We start from the raw sequence: 27,687 nt of genomic DNA, 5'->3' as shown, positions 1-27,687 counted from the left end.
AAGTCTTTGCATCCTTTAAATTGTTTTTTATTGTTGAGTTTTGAGAGGTATTTTTTTAAACACAAGTCTTTATCATATGTATGCTTTACAAGAGTTTCTCCTAATCTATGGCTTGTCTTTTCATTAACTGTCCTTTGCAGAGATTTTTAGTTTTGATGATGTTTGTTCCTTTATGGATTATGCTTTTGATGTTATACCTTAGAAATTGTGCCTAACCTAGATAACAAAAAAGAGAGAAGAAACTAGTAGTTTCCAGTGGAGAAAGGGAAAGGAAGAGGGGCAATAGAGGGGTAGAGCATTAAGAGGTAAAAAATATTAGATAGAAAATAAGCTACAAGTATATATTGTACAACATGGGGAATATAGCCTACATTTTATAACAACTATAAATTAAGTACAACCTTTAAAAGAAATAAAATAAATTGCAAGAAAAAAAAGAAATCTTTGCCTAATCTGAGTTCACAAAGATTCTTTCCAAGGTTTTCTTTTGGAAGTTATTTAGTTGGGGTATTGTATTTAGGTCTGTGATCTGTTTTGATCTATCTATTAATTTTTTGTGTATATGGTGTAAGGTATGGACCGAAGCTCACTCTTTTTACATATGGATGTCCAGTTCTTCCAGCCCTATTTCTTGATAAAGCTATCCTTTTTCCCACTGCATTGCCTTTGAACTTTTTTGAAAACTCAATTGACTATATATGTATGAGTTTATTTTTGGACTCTGTTCTGTGTTGAGCTGTGTGTCGGTCCTTTACCGTTACTATATTGTCATTTCCGTACCTTTAGAATACTCTTGAAATCAGATAGTGTCATTTTTTTTCAAATTTGTTCTTTTCCAGATTGTTTGGCTATTCTAAATCTTCTGCCTATCCGTATAAATTTTAGAATCTGCTTGGCATTTTCTACAAAAATGCCCAGTAAAATTTCAACTAGGATTGTGTCAAATCACAGTTTCAGGAGAATGAATATCAGTATTGAGTCTTTCAATCCAAAAATGTCTATCTTCATTTATTTTATTTAATATCTTTATTATTTTATTATATTGCTATTATTTAATTTCAATAGTTTGGAGTTTCTCGTGTACAAGTCTTACACATCTTTTGTCTGATTTATCCTTATGTAGTTAATATTTTTTGATGCTATTGTAAGTGTTGCCATGAACGTTAATGTACAGAGTTTGTGTGAGACCTTTGTTTTCATTTCTCTTGGGCATATACCTGAGAGTGGAATTGCTGGATCATAAATTAATTCTATGTTTAACCTTTTGAGGAACTGCCAAACTGTTTTCTAAAAGATCTGCATCATATTATATTCCTGTTAGCAGTGTATGAGTGTTCCAGTTTCTCCACATCCTTGCTAATACTTGTTATTTTTCCATTGTGTTTTCTCAGTGTGCTGTTGATTTGCATTTCTTTAATTACTAATTATGTTGAGCATCTTTTCATGTGTTTACTGGCTATTTTTACATCTTCTTTGCTGAAATATGTATTCAAATCTTAAATATATTTCCATTTTTAAATTGGGTTGTTTGTCTTCTTGTTGTTGAGTTTTAAGAATTCTTTATATATTCTGGATACTTTTTGAGATTATATCATATGCGTGTGAAACAGTACATTCTTTTCACATTGTATGCATTCCATCCTGGAATTCCCCAGACTCCTGGTTGATTTTTTAAAATTTGCATAGGTTAAAGTTTCATTCTTTGTGATGTATAGTTCTTTGCGTTTTGGCAAATGCATAGTTACTTATTCCTTACCTCAATACCATAAAGAACAGATGTGTTATTTTAAAAATTCACCCACTCCCTCTTTCCTTTGTGTCTGGTTTCATTCACTTTGCAAAATGCATTTCAGATTTACTCATGTCATTGTATGAAGAACTATCTAGTTCCTTTTTATTGCTGTGAAGTGTTCCACTGTATGGATGTATCACAGTCAGTTTATCCATTCACCTGTTGAAAGATGTTTTGGTTCCTCTATTTGGCAGTTATGAATAAATCTTCTGTAAAGAGTCACATTCAAGATTTTGGTGACCATAAGTTTTTAATTCACTTGGTCTTCTCATACAATCATGTTTTGGTTTCATTAATTTTTCTCTGTTCTCTGCTTTCGTCTTCGTTATTGCTTTTCAAACAGAATTTTAAAAAGAGGAGTGGTTGGTATATCTGCTTCTTCAAGGAGATCAGTACAGGTGCAGTGAATGGATGAGACTTGAAGCCAGATGACACTGAAGAGGGAAGTGGTGACAGTGACAGTGTATTACTCTTTCTAAAAATGTAGTTTCTGGAGCAAAGTTTTTCAGCCTTGGCATTATTGACGTTTTGGACTAGATAATTCTTCGTTTTTAGGGGGCTGAGGAAATTGCCTGGTGGACCAGTGTTTGGTGCTTTATGCTTCCATTGCAGGGGGCCTGGGTTCGATCCCTGTTTGGGGAACTAACATCCCATGAGTTGCATGGTGCAGCCAAAAAAATAAGTAGAGGTGCTGAGTTGTGTATTGTAAAGAAGTTGTGTATTGTAAATTCTTTAGTAGCATCCTTGGTCCCTGTATGCCAGTTGTATCCCTCTAGTTGTGACAGTCAAAAATGTTTCTAGACATTATCAAATGTTCCAGGAGGGCAGAATTGCTCACTCTGAGAAACTAGTGTTTTAGAGGAAGGAGGAGAGAGAAGACCCTAAAGAAGAACTCAGATATCAAGGAAGCTTTTTTTTTTTAATTACTTATTTATTATTCATTTTTAGCTGTGCTGGGTCTTGCTGCTCTGGCTTTTCTCTAGTTGTGGAGAGTGGGGGCTACTTTCTAGTTTCATTGCACAGGTGTCTCATTGTGGTGGCTTCTCTTGTTGTGGAGCATGGGCTCTAGGGCACGCAGTCTTCAGTAATTACGGCACATGGGCTCAGTAGTTGAGGTTTCTGGACTCTAGAGCACAGGCTTAGTAGTTGTGACTCGAGGGGTTAGCTGCTCCTTGGCATGTGGGATCCTCCTGGACCAGGGATCAAACCTGTGTCTCCTACATTAGCAGGAGCATTCTTTACCACTGAGCCATCAGGGAAGCCCTTAGGGAAGCTTTTTAAAGGAAATGAGAGATTAAGAGAAGTAGCGAGTGAGAGAAAGAGAGAAGGGGAAGGTTGAAGTTATAAAAGAGAAGATAGCTGATGGAACTTGGGTGTGGAATTTAGATCAGAGGTGGAGAGAATAGGTTTATATCTGAGACAAGGCACTTTTTTTTTATGAGAAAGGAAATGAAAAGATGATTATAGAATTTGTATAGATACATATATTTTTGAGGGTGGTATGGAAGAATCTCGCTTTCTGCTACCTTTGTCAAGTAGGGTCAAGATCCCTTGCTAAATGAGGTATCACTATGGAGAAGATGACTGAAGAGATGAGAGGTTTGGGATATGGAAAATAAGGGAAGGAACTGAGCAGAAAAAACTGATGAAGACAAGACAGCTAGTAAGTGGTAGATTTGACTTTAAGGCAGTGTTCTCCATTGTAGTTTTCTCCTTTAAATTCCCCCATTTAGGCTTTTTTAAAAAATTAATTAGTTTTGGCTATGCTGGATCTTCGTTGTTGCATTCGGGCTTTCTCTAGCTTAGGTGCGTGGGCTTCTCATTGCGATGGCTTCTTCTTATTGCAGAGCACTAGCTCTAGGGCATGCAGGCTTTAGTACTTGCAGCTCCAGCTGTGGGCTGGGTAGTTGTGGTAATAGGGCTAGTTACTCCATGGCATGTGACAGCCTCTCGGACCAGGGATTGACCCGTTGTCCCCTGCATTGGTAGGTAGACTCTTGGCACTGGGCCACCAGGGGAGCCCCGTGGTCATTACTGTTCTGTGTACGTCAGTTCAGTTTAGTTGCTCAGTTGTGTCTGACTCTCTGCGACCCCATGGACTGCAATACGCCAGGCTTCCTTGTCCATCACCAACTCCTGGAGCTTACTCAAATTCATGTCTATTGAGTCAGTGATGCCATCCAACCATCTCATCCTCTGTGGTCCCCTTCTTCTCCTGCCTTCAATCATTCCCAGCGTCGGGGTCTTTTCCAGTGAGTCAGTTCTTCATATCAGGTGGCCAAAGTATTGGAGTTTCAGCTTCAGCATTGGTCCTTCCAGTGAATATTTAGGACTGATTTCCTTTAGGATGGACGGGTTGGATCTCCTTACAGTCCAGGGGACTCTCAGGAGTCTTCTCCAACATCACAGTTCAAAAGCATCAATTCTTCGGTGTTCAACTTTCTTTATAGTCCAACCCTCACATCCATACATGACTACTGGGAAAACCAAAGCTTTGACTAGACAGACCTTTGTTGGCAAAGTAATGTCTCTGCGTTTTAATATGCTGTCTGGATTGGTCATAACTTTTCTTCCAAGGAGCAAGCGTCTTTTAATTTCATGGCTGCAGTCACCATCTGCAGTGATTTTGGAGTCTGAAAAAATAAAGGCTGTCAGTGTTTCCACTGTTTCCCCATCTATTTGCCATGAAGTGATGGGACTGGATGCCATGATCTTAGTTTTCTGAATGTTGAGTTTTAAGCCAGCTTTTTCACTCTCCTCTTTCACTTTCATCAAGAGGCTCTTCAGTTCTTCTTCACTTTCTGCCATAAGGGTGGTGTCATATGCATATCTGAGGTTATTGATGTTTCTCTCAACAGTCTTGATTCCAGCTTGTGCTTCATCCAGTCCAGCATTTCTCATGTTGTCCTCTGCATATAAGTTAAATAAGCAGGGTGACAATATACAGTCTTGATGTACTCCTTTCCCGATTTGGAACCAGTCCATTGTTCCATGTCCAGTTCTAACTGTTGCTTCTTGACCTGCATACAGATTTCTCAGGAGGCAGGTAAGATGGTCTGGTATTCCCATCTCTTGAAGAATTTTCCAGAGTTTGTTGTGGTCCACACAGTCAAAGGCTTTGGCATAGTCAATAAAGCAGAGTAGATGTTTTTCTGGAACTCTCTTGCTTTTCTATGATCCAGTGGATGTTGGCAATTTGATCTCTGGTTCCTTTGCCTTTTCTAAATCCAGTTTGAACATCTGGAAGTTCACGGTTCAAGTACTGTTCTATGTACTTAAACTAATTCATTCCTAAGGTCTCCTTCAGGTGCCTGAGTCTCTTCTCAATACTTTCAGACACATTAGTTGGTCTATCAATTTTATTTTCTTGGAAATTTCTCTCTAAATTTCTCAAACCTGGACTGGTTGTACAGCTTAGGCAGTTGTACGTCTGTCATTGTGAGATCTCTCTTCTGCATCATCTTGAGGAGTCCCTTTGCCTTTTGTTGCATCACCTGTTTCTTAGCTACATATCATATAAACTCCTTTTGCTTGGTTACTTCACACTCATTTTGGTGGAGTATTTACTCCAGGAGCATATGAGAGGTAATGGGAGGTAAATATTCAAGAGCTTACATGTGGGTTGGCCAAAAAGTTTGGGTTTTCCTGTATGATGTTATGGAACTTTTTGGCCAACCCAGTGTTTTTAAATGTCTATATTCTCTCCTCACACTTCATTACTCCTGGTTTCAGATATCTAGATTAGATATAATTTTTTCTCAAGTTTTGGAAGTATAGCTCTCCATTTTTCTTCTAGCTTCCAGAGTTGCTTTTGAGAAGTCTGATGACATTCTGATTTCTGTGTTCTTCATGTGTAACCTGTTTCTCTCCTTCCATTCTTTTAGGGTTTTTCCTCTTTGTTCCTTGTATTCTGAAATTTAATGATGATGTATATCAGTCAGGATCTGTTTTTCACCCATTGTGCTGGACTATCAATAATCCTTTATTCCTCTTCATTTTTCTATTCTCTTCTGGAACTTAAAAAAGTTTCAACTGGGACTCCTGGACCAATTCTGATACTCTCTCCCATTTCCTATTTGTCTTTTTGCTGAACTCTTTGGGTGAATTTCTTCAACTTGATCTTTGAGTTTTTCTTTGAGCCTTTCATTTGTTATTTTTAATTTCTAGGGGCTCTTTTCTTTTATCTTTTTAAGTAAGCATATGTTCTTGTTTTGGAGTTGCAATATCTTCTTTTTTCTCCGAGGTTGTTGAGATAGGTTTTATTGTTGAGGTTTCCATCTTACTGCATAGTCTTTCCCCTCCATATTTCTTTTTTTCTCTACTTGCCTCTGTCTTTAATGTTGAAGCTTTTCTTGGACCTTTGATGATCTTTGGCTATTTGCTTCTTCTTATTTTTTTTTAAATTGGGCACCAAAATCTTAATGGCAGTTCCATGATCACAAGTGACACTTGCTAACTGCAGGCCTCATTGTAGGAGTTTTGCTAGGTCAACTGTGCTGTCAGTCTGTTGCCTGCGGAGTATAAGTCCATTGTACTATGACAAGGGAGGAAAAAGTCCTGAGGGTTTCAATATACAAGTTTTTAGAGAGACTTTTTAGTTCATCGCTCTGTTTTCTGTATGATAACTGGCTCTCAGTTATCTTGTTTTACTTCTTCAGAAAATCTCTAGCCCCTAGAGGGACTGTCGTCCAGTAGTGCAGAGTTAGGAGGTGTGTGAAACTGGGGAGGTGATTAGTGACTCACTAAATATGTAGACTTTGTGTCAGTCTTGTTTTCAACTTTGCCTTCATGTCTACTTCCAAAAGTACCTGGTAGTGTATTTCCTGAGTGTTTGGATTTCTTTGCTGGAAATAAGTTTTCTTTGCACTGTTGGCTTAAGATTTAGCTTTTTCAGGTGCTAAATCAGTTACCATGTGTCCTACATTCCAGCTTCTAAAAGTTTTGTTGCCATGGTTTCATGTCCTGTTTTGTTGTTGTTTTTCTTGTGAGTTTACACCCTTAAAAAAAATCCTTTTACTATCATTTAATGGAGTTTCAGTAAGGAATGGGTAAACGTGTGTTTTCAGTTCTCTGTGTGAGAGTTCTTTCAATTTGTTTTTGTTTTTGTTTTTTTGTTTTTGTTTTTTTATTGAGGTAAATTTATATAACACACAAACATTTTGAAGATTACAGTTAAGTGGTGTTTGGTGTATTCACAGTGTTGTGCAACTATCAGTTCTCTCTAGTTTCAAAACTTTTTCATCACCTCTTGAAAACACCCCATACCATTAAGTAATCACTCCGCATTTCCTCTCCTCCGCCAACCTCAGTAACCTGTAATCTGCTTTTGCGTATTCTGGAAATACCATATAAAAGGCATCATATAATATGTGACCTTTTTAGTCTGGCTTTTTTCCCTTGGTATAATGTTTCTCAGGTTCATCCAGGTTGCAGCATCTGTTAATATTTTGCCTCTTTTTATGGTTGAATAGTATTCCATTGTATGTATACACCATAATTTACTGCCCTATTCATTCACTGATCCAGTTAGTTGTTCCATGTCCAGTTCTAACTGTTGCTTCTTGACCCACATACAAGTTTCTCAGGAGACCAGTAAGGTGACCTGGTATTCCCATCTCTTTAAGAATTTTCTTCTATTCACAGTTTGTTGTGATCCACACAGTCAAAGGCTTTATTGTAGTCAGTGAAGCAGAAGTAGATATTTTTCTGGAATTCCCTTGCTTTCTCCATGATCCAATGAATGTTGGCAATTTTTTTCATGACACTGGGAAAGATTGAAGGCAAGAGGAGAAGGGGGTGGCAGAAGATGAGATGGTTAACCTCACCTCCTCAGTGGACATGAATTTGAGCAAACTCTGGGAGATAGTGGAGGACAGAGGAGCCTGGTGTGCTGCAGTCCATGGGAGTCGAGAAGAGTCAGACGCAACTTAATGACTGAATGACAACCATTCATTGGTGGTCATTTGCATCCTTTCTACCTTTTGTCTGTTATGAGTAATGTTGCTATAAATATTTGTGTACAAGCTTCTTTCAAGACATATGTTTGCATTCTCTAGGGTATATACCTAGAGGTAGAATTGTTGGATCCTGTGGTAATTTTATGTTTACCTTTTTGAAGCATTGTAAATGTCAGATTGTTTTCCATAGTCTCTGCACCATTTTACTTGGCCACCATTAATGTATAATGATTTCTATTTTTCCACATCCTCATCAACACAGAACTTATTATTTTCTAAGATTTTTTTGTCTTTTTTTTTTTAAATTAAAACCATTCTAGTGGGTCTGAAGTGGTATTGTGGTTTTTATTTGCATTTCTTACTGACCAATGATATTGAACATCTTTTCACAGGCTTGTTGACAATTTATGTATCTTATTTGGAGAAATGTCTGTTCAGGTCCTTTGCCCATTTAAAAAGTTGGTTGTCTTTTGGTTGTTGAGTTGTAAAGACTTCTTTATATTTTCTGGATACTAAACCCTTATTGGAGAAGGCAATGGCACCCCACTCCATTACTCTTGCCTGGAAAATTCCATGGACGGAGGAGCCTGGTAGGCTACCGTCCATGGGGTCTCACTCTCACTTATCACTTTCCTTCATTGGAGAAGGAAATGGCAACCCACTCCAGTGTTCTTGCCTGGAGAATCCCAGGGACGGGGGAGCCTGGTGGGCTGCCGTCTATGGGGTCACACACAGCCGGACACGACTGAAGTGACTTAGCTTAGCTTAGCTTAAACCCTTATTAGATATATGATTTGCAGATATTTTCTTCCATACTCTGATTTTCTTCACTTTATTGATAGTATCTTTTGAAGAAGGAAAGTTTTTAATTTGTATGAAATCCATTTCATCTAGTTTTTCTTTTGTTGTTCATGCTGTTAGTGTCAAATCTAAGAATCCATGCCAAACCTGAGGTTATGAAAGTATGCACCTGTGTTTTCTTCTAAGAGTTTTATGGGTTTAGCTGTTATAGTTAGGTCATTGATCCATTTTGAGTTAATTTTTGTGTATGATGTGAGGTGGGGTTCAACTTCATTCTTTGTATGTGGTTATGTAGTTGTCCCAGCACTATTTGTTGAAGGGGCTATTCTTTTCCCATTGAATTGTCTTAGCACCCTTGTCAAAAATTAATTGGCCAGAACTTCTGGTGGTCCAATGGTTAAGAAGCTGCTTCCCAATGCAGGGGACACAGGTTTAATCCCTGGCCTGGGAAGATTCGACAAGCTGTGGGACAACTAAGCCCTCATGCCACAATTATGGAAGCCCGCTCACCCTAGCGGCCATGTTCTACAACAAGAGAAGCCACTGCAGTGAAAAGCCTGTACACTGCAATTAGAGAGTAGCCCCCACTTGCCACTAGAGAAAGCTCGCATACAGCAATGAAAACCCAGTACAGCCAAAAGTAAATAAATAAATAAAATAAAAATTCAGTTGGTCAGATTCTCAACATTGCTAATTATTAGAGAAATGCAAATCAAAATTATAGTGAGATATCATTTCACACCAGTTAGAATGGCCATCATCAAAAAGTCTACAGATAATAAATACTGAAGATGGTATGGGAAAAAGGGAAGCGTACTAGACTGTTTGTGGGAATGTAAATTGATGCAGCCACTATGGAGAACAGTATGGAGATTCTTTAAAAAACTAAAAATAGAGTTACCATATGATCTAGCAATCCGACTACTGGACATATATCCAGAAAAGACAGAAGCTCACATTCAAAAAGGTAAATGTACCCCTATGATCATAGTAGCTCTATTTACAATAGTCAAGACATGGAAGCAATGGAAATGTCCATCAACAGATGTGTGGATAAAGAAGATGCAGTATGTTTAAACAATGGAATGTTACTCAGCTATAAAAGAGAATGAAATAATGTCATTTGCAACAACATGGATGGACCTAGAGATTATCATATAAAATGAACTAAGTCAGACACAAAGTATAAATGATATCACTTATATGTGGAATCTAAAAAAAATTAGAGAAATCAGCTTATTTCCAAAACAGAAATAGACTTACAGACATGAAAACAAATTTATGGTTACCAAAGGGGAAGGAGTGGGGAGGGATATGTTAGGAGTTTGGGATTGACAAACAGATACTACTATATAAAAAAATAAACAAGGAGCTACTATATAACACACAGAACTATATCCCATATCTTGTAATAACCTATAATGGAAAATAATCTGAAAAAGAATATGCATGTGTATAACTGAATAACTTTGCTGTACACCCAAAACTAACACAGCGTTGTAGATCAGCTGTACTTCAGTTTAAAAGGAAAAAAATATCAATTGACCATGCATTCTGTGAAGTGAAGTAAGTCAGAGGAGGACAGAGAGTGTGTGATGTCACTTATGTGGAATCTAAGAAACACAACAAATTAGTGAATACAACAAAAAGAAGCAAACTCACAGATACAGAGAACAAAGTAGTGGTTGGCAGTGGTGGGGGGGTGGGGTGGGGGGACAATATAGGAATGGAGGAATAGGTGGTACAAATTACTGAGTTTAAGATAAGTGCAAGAAGGTATTATACAATACAAGGGATATAGCCAGTATTTTGTAATAACTGTAAATGGAGAATAACCTTTAAAAGTGGTATAAAAAATTAATTGGCTCATAGATGTTTTGGGTTTATTTCTGGACTCTCAGTTCTGTTTGTTCCATTAGTTTGTATCCGTTAGTTTGTATGTCTTTCCTTGTGCACTATTTGTAGTAAGTTTTGAACTGTGAGGTGTGAGTTCTTCTGCTTTGATTTTCATTTTCAATATTATTTTGGCTGATCTAGGCCCCTTTCAGTTTCATATAAATTTGAGGATTGGTTTTTCCATTTCTGCAGAAAAAGCCACTGAAATTTTGGTAGAGATTGCATTGACTCTGTAGGTTTCTTTGTGAAGCATTGCAATGTTAACAACATTAAAGGCTTCCAGTTCATGAACAAGGGAAGTCTCTTACCATTTATGTAGGTTTTCTTTCATTTCTTTGAGCAATATTTTGTAGTTTTTAGTGTGCAAGTATTACCTCTTTGGTTAAATTTATTCCTAAATATTTTATTTTGGACATTGCTGTACACAGAATTCTCTTAATTTGCTTTTTGGATTGTTCTTTGCAACGTACAGAAGCACAGCTGAATTTTAGGTGTTAAAATTTTAACCTGCAACTTCCCTGAATTTGTTTATTAGCTTTAGTTGTGTTTTGTGGATTCTATGAGAGTTTCTATATATAGAATCATGTCATTGGCAAATAGAGATAGTTTTACTTCTTCCTTTCCAAATTGGATGCTTTCTGTTTTTTGTTTTTTTTACTGCCTAATTGCTTACTAGGATTTCCAGTACAGTGTTGAATAGCAGTGGTGAAAGCTGCTGCCTTTGTCTTGTTCCTGAGTTTGGGGAGAAAGCCTCTAGTTTTTCACTGTTAAGTATGATACTAGCTGTGGGTTTTTTGTAAACACTGATGTTCATTTTAAGGACTTTCTCTCTGTTTTTAGTTTGCTGAGTATTCCCCCCCGCCCCCCGCCATCATGATTGGGTATTGAAATCTGTCACATGTATTTTCTGTGTCAATTCAGATGATCATGTTTTTTTTTTTTCTTTCATTCTGGTAATGTGGCAAATGATTTTTGTATGTTGAACTATCCTTACGTTCTTGGGATAAATTCCACTTGATCCTTTTAATGTGGTGTTGGATTTGTTTAGTATTTTGTTGAGAATTTTTCCTTCTATATTTATAAGGGATATTGGCCTGTAGTTTTCTTGTGGTATTTTTGTCCTGCTTTGGCATCGAGGTAAAACTGGCCTCATAGAATGTTTAGGAAGTGATATCTACTCTTCTAGATTTTGGAAGAGTTTGAAAAGGATTGCTGTTTACTTCCCTCTAAATGTTTGGTAGAATTTACCAATGAAACCATGTTGTCTTGGACTTCTTTTGTTGGGAGATTTTTTGGCTAGTGATTCAGTCTCTTTACTTGATATCGATCTCTTGAGAATTTTTGTCTTCCGAGTCACTTTTGGTAATTTGTGTGCTTGTAAGAATTTGCCTGTTTCTTGTATATTGCCTAAGTTGCTGGTGTGCAGTTGTTCATAGTACTCTTGTTATCATAGTATTCTCACATATATTTCTACCAGTACCAGTTACAATATCCTAACAGAGTCCACTTAGGTGGTACTAAACTATTTTCTTAATTTTGAAAACATTCTTGCTTGAAGTTGTTCCATGCAAACTATTCATGCATGCGTGCTCAGTCACTAAGTTGTGTCCAGCTCTTTGCACCCCATGGACTGTATGTCGCCCACTAGGCTCCTGTGTCCGTGGGACTTCGCAGGCAAGAATACTGGCATGGGGTGCCATTTGCTTCTCCAAGGGATCTTCCCGACTCAGGGAATAGAACCTGTGTCTCTGGCATCTCCTTGCATTGGCAGGCAGATTCTTTACCACTGAGCCACCTGGGAAGCTTATGCAAACTATTCATAGGAGGCTAATAATTCTTCAGTAAACTCTGCATTGAGTCTTTGAGTAAATAATAAATAAGTAGAATCAGTAACATTGGGTTACACGTCAGGAGCCAAGGAAAACCTTGGAACTTTTTGCCTTGTTTTGTAATTGCTTCTTGTTGCTACCAGTGTTTTCAGTCTTTCAGTCGTTCTTGCTGATGGTCTTTACCAGTTTATTATCTCTGGCATTTCTTCAGTCACAGCAATCAGACACAGATTCACCATTCGTAAATGGCTTTCTTTGCCTACCTGACAAGTGAACCATTTCAGAAACTTTATTTGGTTACAGCCTCATTTTAACCTTTTCTTGTGAAGAAATCTTGCTGTAATAAGATATTCTGTTTTTTTCTGAATTTTTTTTTCTTTTGTTTTCCTGTACGTTGGGAGTATTGTGGTGAATGCTTACTGGTCATGCTGATGTATAAGGTATTCTTACAGCACAGCCATAATGTTGTTGCACAATAAACATGATGCTTTGCCCTCTAATTTGATAAGAAAATAGCCCACACTCCATTGTGCCTTAGAAGCATGGCATTCAATTTGAAGTCCCCTCTTCTCTTTCCTGTTTTTTAGTGATACCTATGCACTGACAAGTTTTTTGTTTTTTTTTTTTTTTTTACTTCCCGTCCGCCCGAATTTCTTTTTTTTTTTTTTAAGTATTATTTGGCTGCATTGGGCCTTAGCTGTGACATGCAGGATCTTTCGTTGTGGGGCGCTGACTCTCTAGTTGTGGTGCATGGGCTCCAGAGAGCTCAGGCTCAGTAGTTGTGACATGTTCAAGCTTAGTCGCTCTGCAGCAGGTGGGATCTCAGTTCCCTCACCAGGGATCAGACCTGTATCCTCTGCATTGCAAGGTGGTTTCTTAACCACTGGACCACCAGGAAGTCCTTGCACTGGTAAGTTTTTAAAACTGTTGCGATACATCAGTATGCATTGCACTCAGAATGCTATCCAGTTTGTCACAGCAATTTGCTAGTGCATCAAGTAACAGTGGGAAACATCTCTCACAGCTCCTCAACCCTACCATTGTTCTGTAAGATTAACCACAGGCTGCACGTAAATGAATGAGCATGGTTATATTCCAATAAAGCTTTATTTGTGGATACCAGAATTTGAATTTCATATTATTTTGTGTCATTAAACAATATTATTTTGACTTTTTTCCAACCATTTGAAAGCCATTCTTAGCTTGTAGCCCGTGCAGAAACAGATGGTAGGCCAGGTTTGGCCTGTGGGCTGTATTCTGCCAGCGCCTGCTTTACAGTTTAAATACATTTGTAGGTAACCTGTGTTGCCCAGATTACTGCATGCTTGCCTGGGGCCCCCTGGTGGCCGAAGGGAGCAAATAAGTCTTGAGATGGTCAAATTTCTAAAGCGCCATGAATTTGAGAATTCTAGAGTTGGAAATCTAGATGTAGAACTATTTATCATAGGGAGATTGTAGTGGCCACTCTTTATCATTTCCAGAATGTGGGCTTTGGTGACACTTAGGAAAAAAGATAAAACAGGACTCCCCGAAATTTTGTATGCAAATCTGAACAGTGCTTTAAGACATCATTCTGATATAAAAATATGTCTCTTCATCTGCAGTTTATTTGTGTAAAGGATGTGAATTTCAGCATTATTCAACACAAAATGGCACTGGTACAATAATTACATTTGAATGAACCCATATCTTCCAAGGGTAACTTTATTCTCTTTTCACTCATCCTTTTTTTCCCCACTCAAAGGCTTCAAGTTTAATATACTGATAATTTTTGCTACTTTATTAAGTACATTTCTAAGTAAAACTGGGTTTTGTTTTAATTATGAGAGTATGGTAGTGAAGAATTCAGTGACTTTGTATAGTTGGGTGCTGCTGTCTTGCTTTGAACTAGGGTACGAGCAGTTTTTTGTGTTTTTGTTTTTAAAATTTTAGTAAACTATACATAGCATAAAATCTACCATCTTAACCGTTTATAAGTATATAGTTTAGTAACATTAAGCATAATCCCATTTTTATGCAACTACAGGGGTGAGTTTTTTTAATCTGCCATTTTAAATTCTTGATCCAAAAAAATGAAACCCTCTTGTTCTGGTCAGTCCTAGGTCTACTGTAGTATCTGGGAATGAAATTATCCTCAAATATAGTAGAGATCATGTCATTCCCTTTTTAAAACCTTGGTGGTTTATATTATCCTTAGAAGAATACTTAAACTTTTACCGTGATCCCTCTGGGTTTTGCCTCTCTCAGTTTCCCCTTTGGGTTGTTAGCTAGCTCTAGCATAGTTGGGCCTTTCATTTCCTCAGAGAAGCCAAGGTCTCACCTGACTCGCTGTTTGCTTGTGCTGCCCAGCGGCGTTGGAGCTGCCCTGGTGCTGAAGCTTGTATACCTCTGCCTCTCCACCACCACCACCTCCCTTTTCTTTGCTTGCTGGTTCCTGTGCTGTCTTCTCAGAAAGGCTATCCCAGTACTCTCTGTAAAATAGGTTCCTTCTTTAGACTGTTTCCCCCTACTTAGTAATACTTAGAATTTTTGTTTTTGTCAATCTCCTAACCTATCCAAATTAACTTCCCCTCCTACTTACTCCATTCTCCTTACTCTCTTTTATTTTTCCTTATAGCAAATATAGCCATCTGACATTTTACTAGAATGTAAGTTCTAAGAGGATGGGGACTTTGTTGTGTTTACTCATATGTTTTCAGTGTCTACAACATGTCTGCTATATAGTACCTACTCGAAAAATATTTAACTGAATGATCACATTACTTTTGGCTTTAGGGCAAAATACACATAGATGATTGAAAAGTGAGTAGGACAAAATTAGGACTGGCAAAATGGGAATGTGGAAAGAAACTGTTGTTGAACTGAAGAAATAACCAATACTGTTCTACCTTTGGACCTTGTGTTATTGTTGAATGATAAATATCACCCTCCCCTTCAGCTATTTTTGAGTTCAGTTTTCTGTCTTTTGCAGCCTGCAAGCATCGTATTTCATACAGAATCATTTCAATCCTAAATAGCACTAAATTAAAAAAAAAACTTTTATTGTCCACACCACGCAGCCAACCAGAAATCAAACCCATACTCCCTGCATTGGAAGTATGGAGTTTTAACCCCTGGACCACCAGGGAAGTCCCTAAATTACACTAAATTTAAAAATAACATCTTGATTGAAGAAACTGATTCTTCTGTCCCTCCAGTGTTGCAAATTGCCAACATTCATTGGATCATAGAGAAAGCAAGGGAATTCCAGAAAAACATCTGCTTCATTGACTACAAGAAAGCCTTTGACTATGTGGATCACAACAAACTGGAATATTCTTGAAGAGATGGAAACACCCAGACTACCTTACCAGTCTAGAAGCAACAGTTAGAACCTTACATGGGACAGTTGACTGGTTTGACATTGGGAAAGGAATATGTCAAGGCTGTATATTATCACCCTGCTTATTTAACTTACATGCAAAATACATCATGCGAAATGCCAGGCTGGATAAATCACAAGCTGGAATCAGGAATGCTGGGAAAAGTGTCAAAACCCTCAGATATGCAGATTATACCACTCTAATGGCAGAAAACAAAGAGGAACTAAAGAGCCTGTTGATGAAGGTGAAAGAAGAGAGTGAGAAAGTTGGCTTAAAACTCAGCAGTCAAAAAACTGAGATCATGGTATCCAGTCCCATCACTTCATGGTAAATAGAAGGGCAAAAGTGGAGGCAGTGACAGATTTTATTCTCTTGGGCTCCAAAATCACTGCGGACGCGGACGGTGACTGCAGTCATGAAATTAAAAGACGCTTGCTCCTTGGAAGGAAAGCTATGACAAACCTAGACGTCATACTAAAAAGCAAAGACATTGCTTTGTCAGCAAAGGTCCATATAGTCAAATCTACTGGTTTTTCCAGTAGTCATGTATGGATGTGAGAGTTGGACCATAAGAAAGGTGAGCAGCAAAGAATTGATGCTTTTGAAGTGTAGTGCTTGAGAAGACTCTTGAGAGTTCCATGGTCTGCAAGGAGATCAAACCAGTCAATCCTAAAGGAAATGAACCTTGAATAGTCATTGAAAGGGCTGATGCCGAAGCTGAAGCTCCAGTACTTTGGGCACCTGATACCCAGAGCTGACTCATTGGAAAAGACCCTGATGCTGGGAAAGATTGTAGGCAAAAGGAGTAGAGGGTGGCAGAGGATGAGATGGTTAGATAGCATCACCTACTCAGTGGGCATGAATTTGGGCAAACTCCATAAAATAGTGAAGGACAGGGAAGCCTGGTGTGTCGCAGTCACAAGGAGTCAGACACGACGTGGTGACTAAAAACAATAACAAATCCTTGCCGTTAATAAACTAATGTGTATACTTACAATTAAAAACTTTTCAAAAACTCTGCTTTATCCTTTATTTACTTCATTTTAACCTGCTGACTCCAGATGAGGCTGACTTTATATGATGATATCATTATATAGTTTAGTGGATATTTTTTAGAATTATGAATGTGATTATTTCTTTTATAAAAGCATTTATTGTTTTCAGATTCTCAATTTTAGAAAAATGTGGAAATAAAAAGAAAAAATTGGATAAAACATGATAATTGCATGTATCCACAGATACATTAAAACACACAGACACACCACTCTTTAGTTGAGCTAATGATGTACATTTTTTGTTCCACTCTCTTCTCTCAAGATTATTATTATTTACATTCTCATCTAGTAATTTATACAGCTAAAATTTCTAATTTCTTGTTTTGTTAATTATTTTTCTTTTTTGCTCCCCCCCAACCCCCATAGATCTTGAGCCAGATGATTGTGCATCCATTTACATCTTTAATGTAGATCCACCTCCATCTACTTTAAACTCACCACTTTGCTTACCACATCATGGATTACCGTCTCACTCTTCTGTTTTGTCACCATCGTTTCAGCTCCAAGGTCACAAAAACTATGAAGGAACTTGTGAAATTCCTGAATCTAAATACAGCCCATTAAGTGGTCCCAAACCCTTTGAGTGCCCAAGTATTCAAATAACATCCATCTCTCCTAACTGTCATCAAGAAATTGATGCTCATGAAGATGACCTACACATAAATGACCCAGAAAGGGAATATTTGGAAAGGCCTTCTAGAGATCATCTCTATCTTCCTCTTGAGCCATCCTACCGGGAATCTTCCCTTAGTCCTAGTCCTGCCAGTAGCATCTCTTCTAGGAGCTGGTTTTCAGATGCATCTTCTTGTGAATCTCTTTCACATATTTATGATGATGTGGATTCGGAGTTGAATGAAGCTGCTGCGCGATTTACTCTCGGATCCCCTCTGACTTCTCCTGGTGGCTCTCCAGGAGGCTGCCCTGGAGAAGAGTCCTGGCATCAACAATATGGACTTGGACATTCCTTGTCACCTAGGCAATCTCCTTGCCACTCTCCTAGATCTAGTATCACTGATGAGAATTGGCTGAGCCCCAGGCCAGCCTCAGGACCCTCATCAAGGCCTACTTCCCCTTGTGGGAAACGGCGGCACTCTAGTGCTGAGGTTTGTTACGCTGGGTCCCTTTCACCGCATCATTCGCCTGTTCCTTCTCCTGGTCACTCACCCAGGGGAAGTGTAACAGAAGATACCTGGCTCAATGCTCCTGTCCAGGGTGGATCAGGCCTTGGCCCTGCGATTTTTCCGTTTCAGTACTGTGCAGAAACTGATATTCCTCTGAAAACACGGAAGACTTCTGAAGATCAAGCTCTCGTACTACCAGGAAAATTAGAGCTCTGTTCAGATGACCAAGGGAATCTTTCACCATCGCGGGAAACTTCAATAGATGATGGCCTTGGATCTCAGTATCCTTTAAAGAAAGATTCATCTGGTGACCAATTTCTTTCAGTCCCTTCACCCTTTACCTGGAGCAAACCAAAGCCTGGTCACACCCCTATATTTCGGTGAGTTGATGGAAATGACTGATGGTCATTTTTCATGTTTATGTTTATTGGTGGCATGTAATTACTGTGTTATCTATGTAGAATAATTTGACCATCTTTCCGCCTTTTTTTTCTTTAGTTTCTTCCAGACAACTTAAAAGACCACATTTATTTTCCTTTTAGTCTTAAAAGTATCTTTAAATAGGCTAAAGTTATAATTTTAAAAGTGTATAATGAATTGTAAATAATAACAAATTGCATTAGAAGCCCTAGAATGAATTTGTTTTTCAGAATGAATTTTCTTATCCACTAAAGCTTCTTGTAAAAGATAATAGTATAAATTAAATTACTGATTATTCCCACTTAGGGATAAGGTTTATATTATATATATATTTTTGAATTTTTATATTTTTAAGAACTCAATATACAAGTGAAATTTGGCTTTTTTATTTTGTGACAAGTGTTTTTTTTTCCATATAATTTATTTTGTCTTTAGACTTCATATAAGTTTGTGATTTTTGTTGTTGGTTTAGAGGAATTTTTAAATTTTACATATTCAAATTTGTCTTTTCCTTCACAGCTTTTAGATTTTATGTTATATTTGAAAGCCTGTCCCACTCTAAAATAACTGCAAATAAAGAGAAAATCTAACTTTCACATTTCTAATTTTTATGTATAATTTTTATAATGTATGTATGTAACATATATACTGTTTGTATTTGTACATATGTATATGTTTTCGAATCTTGAGTCCAGCTAAGGACTGAAGACTGTTGTAATGACTGTTTTCTAAATGGCTTATCAGTTATCACAGTGCCATTTTTAGAATCAATCTAATCTATAATTGATTAGGGAAGACAAGTTATCATATGTTAAATCCCCACACAGAGGTGGGTCTGTTTACTTTTTTTAAAAATGCTTTGTTATTGGTACAAATGTTTATTTCTGAATTGAGATATTTAGAAAATTATAATGTGGAATTATGATATTGAAGACTCCTTTGAACCCATCACTTTGCTTCTGAAAATTATCTTAATCTTTTTAGGGATTTGCTTAAACAAGTGCAGAAACTTGCTGAGAGTTGATGAAGTTGAGTTGTTTTAGACTAATAAAAATTAGTACCATTGAGCTTCAGAATAGCTGGTAATGCTAGGCCGAGGATATTAAGGGAAGCAATGAAATAACTTAGAAATTTACTGTAGGCATGGTAGCATTCAAAGGTAGAAAAGACGTGTAAAGTCTTATTTCAGCAATTATTAAGGTATTTTTTAAAATAGAAGATATTACTTTTTATTACAAATCATTCTAGCTTTGGGTCCATTAATATTTGACCTGTAGACTTAGAAGTTGTTTTTTTTCTAATTCCATATTTTCATTGTTAACGTATCTGAATGAACCTGTCCCCTTTAAGCTATTTAAAAATTGTTTTGATTGTTTTTGTGGTTATACACACAGTTGAGAAATAGTTACAGTTTTATGGAAATTTTTATTTTTAATGAAATATTGGAATTTGTCCTTTTTTTAAAAAAAGAATAGAAACCAAAAAATAAATAAAATTGATTTTATTATCAGGTTAATTATTTTTAAAACACCCTCTGTATCGTATCCAGTGTTACAACTTATTAAGTGAAGTTTTGTGGTTTTTTTTCTTTTTCTTTAAATTTTATTTTTTAAATACTTTACTTCAAAGATCATAGGAAGAAATGTTGGTGCCTTCAAAGAAATAATTTGAATCACTGCTTGGCTGGCAATAATAGCATGGTGAAATGCGTCTTTGTGTGTTTTGTTTGTAGCACATCTTCATTACCTCCACTAGACTGGCCTTTACCAGCTCATTTTGGACAATGTGAACTGAAAATAGAAGTGCAACCTAAAACTCATCACCGAGCCCATTATGAAACTGAAGGTAGCCGAGGAGCAGTTAAAGCATCTACTGGGGGACATCCTGTTGTGAAGGTATGAGACTTTAGGGGTGTGTTTCACAGATACCATATATGTGTTGTTGGTAGGGTCCATTCAGTCAGGTACTGCTGAGCCTGAAGAGAGAAAATTTTCAAACCTGAAAAGCTTCCATTAAGGTTTTGTGTCCTTGTTGATACAGTTGCACTTCTGCATTGTGGGGTTTTTTTTCTTTTTTTGGCTAGGCTAAAAGATATTCTTACTGAACTGACTCTTACAGCTAGTAAAACTCTAGAGAAAGATCATAATGGTCAAATAATTGTTTTTGTGACTAAAAGAAAAGACTGTTTATAAGTACAGTGCATGTTTGTTTAAGGTCCAAATAATACAGAAAAGTAAAGAGAGAAAGCAATGAATTACCTAAAGTCTAAATCCCTCAGAAATAAGCAGTTGGCATTTGATTAACAATCCAGGTAATTCTCTGTTTGTATGTTTAGTGGAATAGTAGGTGGCTGACTAGAAAAATGAATGGATTTTTTTTTAAAGGATAGGACTATATATTGAACATTTTTGTAATTAAATTAATTAATTAGAAAATAAAACTAAAGTGAAATTATTAAAATTATATAATTCTGAGTGTATAAAATACAATACATAAGTTTTATGAGTTGAATATTAACTTTAATTTTATTTGAATGAAACATTTAAAAAATGAACCAAAACTATATGAACTGCTAATTCTGGATATTGTTCTTCACTTTAAGAGATCCTGAACAGCCTTTCTAAGGCCAAAGAAATTAAATAAATTATTGAGAAACTGAATTTTTGTCTTAGATTTAAATGTTACAAACTGCTCCCTACTCTGAAAAATGAGGTAATTGTCTCTCTCAAACTTCTTCCCCCTGCAATGCCCTCTCCCTCCTGAATTTTGTTGCTTATATTAATTAATCTTTTCAAGTCTATAGTCATCTCTCTGCCTCATGTCCGGCCACTCCTATTGTTTAGCTTAGTCCTATGTGTAGTTGGATTCCAGGTTTAGTACTAATTCTTTTTTATTTCTTTTTAAAGTGCTTTTTTTTAGTTTAAAAGTTTAAGGAGGGCTTTGGATTCTGTATTCCCTGGATGCTTTCATATTTGAAATTATTTGTTGCTTTTATATACTCAAACATCAGAATGGCTACGTTGTAATATGTTGTCACTTATTTTTTTCTCCTAGTACTTGTCTTATGGCATTGTGTATTTTTTATTTATTTATTTTTATTAGTTGGAGGCTAATTACTTTACAGTATTGTAGTGGTTTTTGCCATACATTGACATGAATCAGCCATGGATTGGTATTGTGTATTGTAGTGGAGAAATTAATTGAACAAATACAGTTTATAGCTGATCATTTCCTATACTAGCCATATTTTATGATTTATTTTCATTATCTAAACATAGTTTATAGTTCTTGACAAAGAAACCTTTACATTTTAGGTGGGTTTTTAAATGACTTGTAAGAAGAAATGACAGTTCTAGAAAAAGAGAAAGAGATCAGATTTATGGTTTCCAGAGGCAGGGGGCTAGAAGATGGGGAATGGATGAGGGTAGTCAAAAGATATGAACTTTCAGTTAAAAGATTAGTAGTGGGGATGTAATGTATAGTATGGTGACTATAGTTAACACTATTGTATGCTGTGTTTGAGAGTTGCTAGGAGAGTAGATCCTAAAGTTCTCATCACAAGAAACACCCTCCCCCCATATAACTATAAGAAGTCATGGATGTTAATGAAATTTATCATGGTAGTAAGTTTGCAATATATGTAAAAATATATGTAAATCAAGCAATTATGCTGTGTACCTTAAAATTTCAGTTGATTTCAGTCGCTCAGTCGTGTCCGACTCTTTGCGACCCCATGGATCACAGCACATCAGGCCTCCCTGTCCATCACCAACTCCCAGAGTTTACTCAAACTCATGTCCTTCGAGTCGGTGATGCCATCCAGCCATCTCATCCTCTATGTCCCCTTCTCCTCCTACCCCAAACCCCTCCCAGCATCAGGGTCTTTTCCAATGAGTCAACTCTTTGCATCAGGTGGCGAAAGTATTGGAGTTTCAGCTTCAGCATCAGTCCTTCCAATGAACACCCAGGACTGATCTCCTTTAGGATAGACTGGTTGAATCTCCTTGCAGTCCAAGGGACTCTCAAGAGTCTTCTCCAACACCACAGTTCAAAAGCATCAATTTTTCGGTGCTCAGCTTTCTTCACAGTCCAACTCTCACATCCATACATGACCACTGGAAAAACCATAGCCTTGACTAGACGGACCTTTGTTGGCAAAGTAATGTGTCTGCTTTTTAATATGCTGTCTAGGTTGGTCATAACTTTCAGTACTGTATGCCAATTATAGCTCGATAAAACTGAAAGAAAAAGATCAGGAAAACTCAACATAGGAATTTTACCTTTTGTTATTAGAGCTTTAGTTTACTCTTAAATGAGAGCTTAATTTAGGAGAAGGATTCGTTGCTTCATTCTTTTATCTTTTTTTTTTTTTAAGCCACACCATGCAGCTTCCGGGGTCTTAGTTCTCTGACTAGGGATTGAACCAGGGCCCTGGCAGTGAAAACACTAATTCTTAGCCACTAGCCCACCAGGAAATTCCCCATTTCTTGTGTCTTTAACTTTTCTTCAGTTCAGTTCAGTCGCTCAGTTGTGTCTGACTCTTTGCGACCCCATGGACTACAGCACGCTAAGCTTCCCTGTCCATCACCAACTTCCAGAGCTTGCTCAAACTCACGTCCATCGAGTCAGTGATGCTATCCAACTGTCTCATCCTCTGTTGTCCCCTTCTCCTACCTTCAATCTTTCCTAGCATCAGGGTCTTATCCAATGAATCAGTTCTTCTCATCAGGTGGCCAAAGTATTGGAGTTTCAGCTTCAGCATCAGTCCTTCCAATGAATATTCAGGACTGATTTCCTTTAGGATGGACTGGTTGGATCTCCTTGCAGTCCAAGGGACTCTCAAGAGTCTATTCCAACACCACAGTTCAAAAGCATCAATTCTTCAGCACTCAGCTTTCTTTATAGTCCAACTCTCACATCCATATATGACTACTGGAAAACCCATAGCTTTGACTAGGTGGACCTTTGTTGGCAGAGTAATGCCTCTGCTTTTTAATATGCTGTCTAGGTTGGTCATAGCTTTCCTTCCAAGGAGCAAGCATTTTTTAATTTCATGACTGCAGCCACCATCTGCAGTGATTTTAGAGCCCAAGAAAAGAAAGTCTGTCACTGTTTCGATTATTTCTCCATCTATTTGCCATGAAGTGATGGGACTGGATGCCATGATCTTCGTTCTTTGAATGTTGAATTTTAAGCCAGCTTTTTCACTCTCCTCTTCTACCTTCATCAAAGGACCCTTTAGTTCCTCTTCGCTTTGTGCCATAAGGGTGGTGTCATCTGAGTATTTGAGGTTATTGACATTTCTCCCAGCAATCTTGATTCCATCTGTGCTTCATCCTGTCCCACATTTCACACAATATGCTGTGTGTATAAGTTAAAAAGCAAGGTGACAGTATACAGCTTTGACGTACTCCTTTCCCAGTTTGGAACCAGTCTGTTATTCCATGTCCAGTTCTAACTGTTGCTTCTTGACCTGCATACAGACTTCTCAGGAGGCAGATAAGGTGGTCTGGTATTCCCATCTCTTGAAGAATTTTTCTGAGTGAGTTGTGATCTACACAGTCAAAGGCTTTGGCATAGTCAGTGAAGCAGAAGTAGATGTTTTTCTGGAACTCTCTTGCTTTTTATATGATCCAGCGAATGTTAGCAATTTGATCCCTGGTTCCTCTGCCTTTTCTAAATCCAGCTTGAACATCTGGAAGTTCTCAGTTCACATACTGTTGAAGTCTGGCTTGGAGAATTTTGAGCATTACTTTGCTAGCGTGTGAGATGAATGCAGTTGTGCAGTAGCTTGAACATTCTTTGGCATTGTGTGTCTTTGGGATTGGAATGAAAACTGAGCTTTTCCAGTCCTGTGGCCACTGCTGCATTTTCCGTATTTGCTGGCATACTGAGTGCATCATTAACAGCATCATCTATTAGGATTTGAAATAGCTTAACTGGAATTTCATCACCTCCACTAGCTTTGTTTGTAGCGATGCTTCCTAAGGCCCACTTAACTTCGCATTCCAGGATGTCTGGCTCTAGTTGAATGATCACATGATGGTTATCTAGGTCATTAAGATCTTTTTTGCATAGTTCTTATGTGTATTTTTATCACCTCTTCTTAATATCTTCTGCTTCTGTTAGGTGCATCCCATTTCTGTCCTTTATTGTACCCATCTTTGCATGAAAATATTCCCTTGGTATCTCTAATTTTCTCAAAGAGATCTCTAGTCTTTCCCATTCTATTGTTTTCCTCTATTTTTTTGCATTGTTCACTTAGGAAGGCTTTCTTATTTCTCCTTGCCCTTCTTTAGAACTCTGCATTCAGATGGGTATATCTTTCCTTTTCGCTTTTGCCTTTCACTTATCAGCTAAGTTCTCCTCAGACAACCATTTTGCCTTTTTGCATCTCTTTTTCTTGGGGATGGTTTTGATCACCACCTCCTGTACAGTGTCATGAACCTCCATCCGTAGTTCTTCAGGCACTCTGCCTATCAGATCTAATCCCTTGAATCTATTTGTCACTTCCAGTGTATAATCGTAAGGGATTTTATTTAGGTCATAACTGAATGGTCTGATGGTTTTCCCTACTTTCTGCAGTTTAAGTCTGAATTTTACAATGAGGAGTTCATGATGTGAGCCATCGTCAGCTCCCGGTCTTGTTTTTGATGTCTGTATAGAGCTTCTCTATGTTCCGCTACAAAGAATATAATCAGTCTGATTTCGGTATTGACCATCTGGTGATGTCCATGTGTAGAGTCATCTCTTATGTTGTTGCAAGAGGATGTTTGTTATGACTAGTGCGTTCTCTTGGCCAAACTCTGTTAGCCTTTGCCCTGCTTCATTTTGTACTCCAAGGCCAAAGCCTGTTATTCCAGGTATCTCTTGACTTCCAACTTTTGCCACCCAGTCCCCTATGATGAAAAGGATATCTTTTTATGGTGTTAGTTCTAGAAGTTCTTATAGGTCATCATAGAAATTTGTAGGTCATCATAGAAAGTCAAGAAATTGACTTCTCTTACCAGGAGAAAAATTATTTACAAGTGCTTAAATGAATTTCCTACCCCCAAATAAGGGAAGGGGCAATTCCCTGGCCGTCCAGTGGCTAGGACTTGGTATTTCCATTGCCATTGCCCCAGGTTCAGTCCCTGGCCAGGGAGCTAAGATCCCAGAAATCCATGTGACAACGGCCAAAAAAAAAAAAAAAAAAGGATTCCCTAAGAATTTTATAGTTTAAATCATACAATATTTAGGTCTTTTCTCAATTTGAGCTAATTTTTGTATATGGTGTTAGGTGTGGATCCAACTATATTCTTTTGCATGTAGGTACCTAGTTTTCTCAGCATTTTTTGTTGAAAAGAGTCCTTTCCTTATTGAATGTTAAAAATCATTCCTAGTGATCCAGCGGTTAGGGCTCAGCTCTTTCACTGCTGGGGCCCAGGTTCAGTCCTTGTTTGGAGAAATAAGATTCTGCAAGCTGTGTGGCATGGCCAAAAACAAAACTGAAAAAAAAATCATTTGACCATATGTGCAAGAGTTTATTTCTAGGCTCTCTATTCTATCCCATTGGTCTTGATGTCTGTATGCTAGTCCCACAGTATTTTGATTACAGTAGCTTTATAGTAAGTTTTGAAATCTAAGAGTGGATGTATTCACCCTTGTTTTTGAAAATTGTTTTGGCTATTCAGGGTCTGTTGAAATTCCATATGACTTCTGGGATAGATTTTTCTATTTCTGTAAAAATAACTTTGAGATTTTTATGCAGCTTGCATTGAATTTGTCAATTGCTTTAGGTAGTATTGTTCCAGTTCTTGAGCATAGGAATTTTTCCTATTTATTCATGTCTTTAATTTTTTTCAGCAATGTTTTGTAGTTTTCATAGTGTTAATTCCTGGGTATTTTATTCTTTTTGGTGCCATTGTAAATGGAATTGTTTTTGCAATTTCCTTTTCAGGTTGTTCATTGTGTATAGAAATGCAACTGATTTTCATATGTTGATTTTATGTGCTGCTTCTTAGTTGAATTCATTTATTATCTCCAGCAATTTTTGTTTTTTTGATAGAATTGTTAGAGTTTTCTGTAGAGAAGGGCTTCCCTAGTGGCTCAGATGGTAAAGAATCTGTCTGCAATGTGCCCTGGAGTGTGCCCTTCTCCCCTGGAGAAGGGAATGGCTATCCACTCCAGTAGTCTTGCCTGCAGAATCCCATGGACAGAGAAGCCTGGCAGGCTACAGTCTATGGGATTGCAAAGAATTGGACATGACTGAGTGACTAACACTTTCTGTAGATAAGATTATATCATCTGTGATGTGATAGAGGTTAATTATGGATGGAACCTTACCTCCTGTTCCTTTTTCTTAAAATGAGGATAGTAATACACTTAGTTAAGAGTTAAGGGGATCAAATGAAATGTTGCATGTAAAGAACATAATAAATGCTCAGGAAGTATTTGTTGTTGTTTAGTCACTTATTTGTGTCTGACTTTCTGCAACCCAGTGGACTGCAGCAAGCCAGGCTGCAGTCTCAAATGGTTACAGTATTGTGATTCCATTTGTATATGTGACACTGTTCGTAAAATGGAGACTAGATTAGTGGTTGCCAGGGAACAGGAACTGGTTGAAGATTGTGAATGTAAAGGGGTAGCACAAGAGCATTCTTTTGTGGTAATGAGGAGTTCTGGATCATGACTGTTACAGTGGTTACTTGAATCTACATATGGGATAAAATTGCATAAAAATAGACACATACTTTGTTACACAGTGATAAGTTTTATAAAGGAATAAATATTTTGAGTTTTATCCTAAATGTTACTGAAATTTAAGATGGAGATTATAGTATTTTTTTTTCCATAACTAGACTTTGTATTCATCATATACTAAGATTCATTTCCAGGTAATGACTTTTTATATGATATTGTTATATGCACATTTATAATTTGAAGCAGTTGATATTATGGAAGTTTTGAATTTTTAGTATCTCTACATTGTATGTCATGTTTCTAATATTAATATATTCAGATCCCCTCCTTCCAAGTAATGTAGCAGAACTGATAATAGAACTCCCCTTTTTGAAGCTGCTCTAGTCTGTCCTGTAGCGACCTTCGGGCTTTAACCCTCCAGCTTTAGTTAAATTAAGCACACACAGGCCTTTGCTATGGAAACGTACAGAATCATAACAAACAGCTTACTTTGTTCTGTAGACCAGAAGGTGATCTGAAGAGAAGTATCATGATTCTAAAAGAAAGATTTTAGAGTAGTGTTAACAGTAACGATAATTTGTTTCCTATAACATATGGGTAACAAATGGGATGGGATAATAGTCTAATTAATTTGATGTTCTTTTAAAATCCTTGAAATGCAAAGGAGAAGCCCTGTTTTTCCTATGCTGTAGTATATATGCTTGGAGCAGATGTTGGCTGAACTATGTATTATGAAATATATTCCCTTTGAAATTTTATATGCCTGATTACC

The 27,687-nt window shown here is 37.3% G+C and overlaps 1 protein-coding gene across 3 annotated transcripts in view; it reads left to right on the top strand.

Moving 5' to 3' along the window:
- NFATC3 (nuclear factor of activated T cells 3) overlaps window positions 1–27,687 on the top strand; it is a 92,745-nt gene that overhangs the window by 14,965 nt on the left and 50,093 nt on the right. For all 3 annotated transcript variants that reach the window (XM_043436386.1, XM_043436385.1, XM_043436387.1), the window contains exons 2-3: window positions 17,059–18,193; window positions 19,966–20,128. In XM_043436386.1, the coding sequence (XP_043292321.1) occupies window positions 17,059–18,193; window positions 19,966–20,128 (1,298 nt within the window). The remainder of the gene's footprint in view (window positions 1–17,058; window positions 18,194–19,965; window positions 20,129–27,687) is intronic.

This window comes from Cervus canadensis, chromosome 18 (genome assembly GCF_019320065.1).
Source record: "Cervus canadensis isolate Bull #8, Minnesota chromosome 18, ASM1932006v1, whole genome shotgun sequence".
Taxonomy (NCBI): Eukaryota; Metazoa; Chordata; class Mammalia; order Artiodactyla; family Cervidae; genus Cervus; species Cervus canadensis.
Note: the sequence above shows the minus strand (reverse complement) of the source record. Positions and strands in the feature narration are given on the sequence as shown.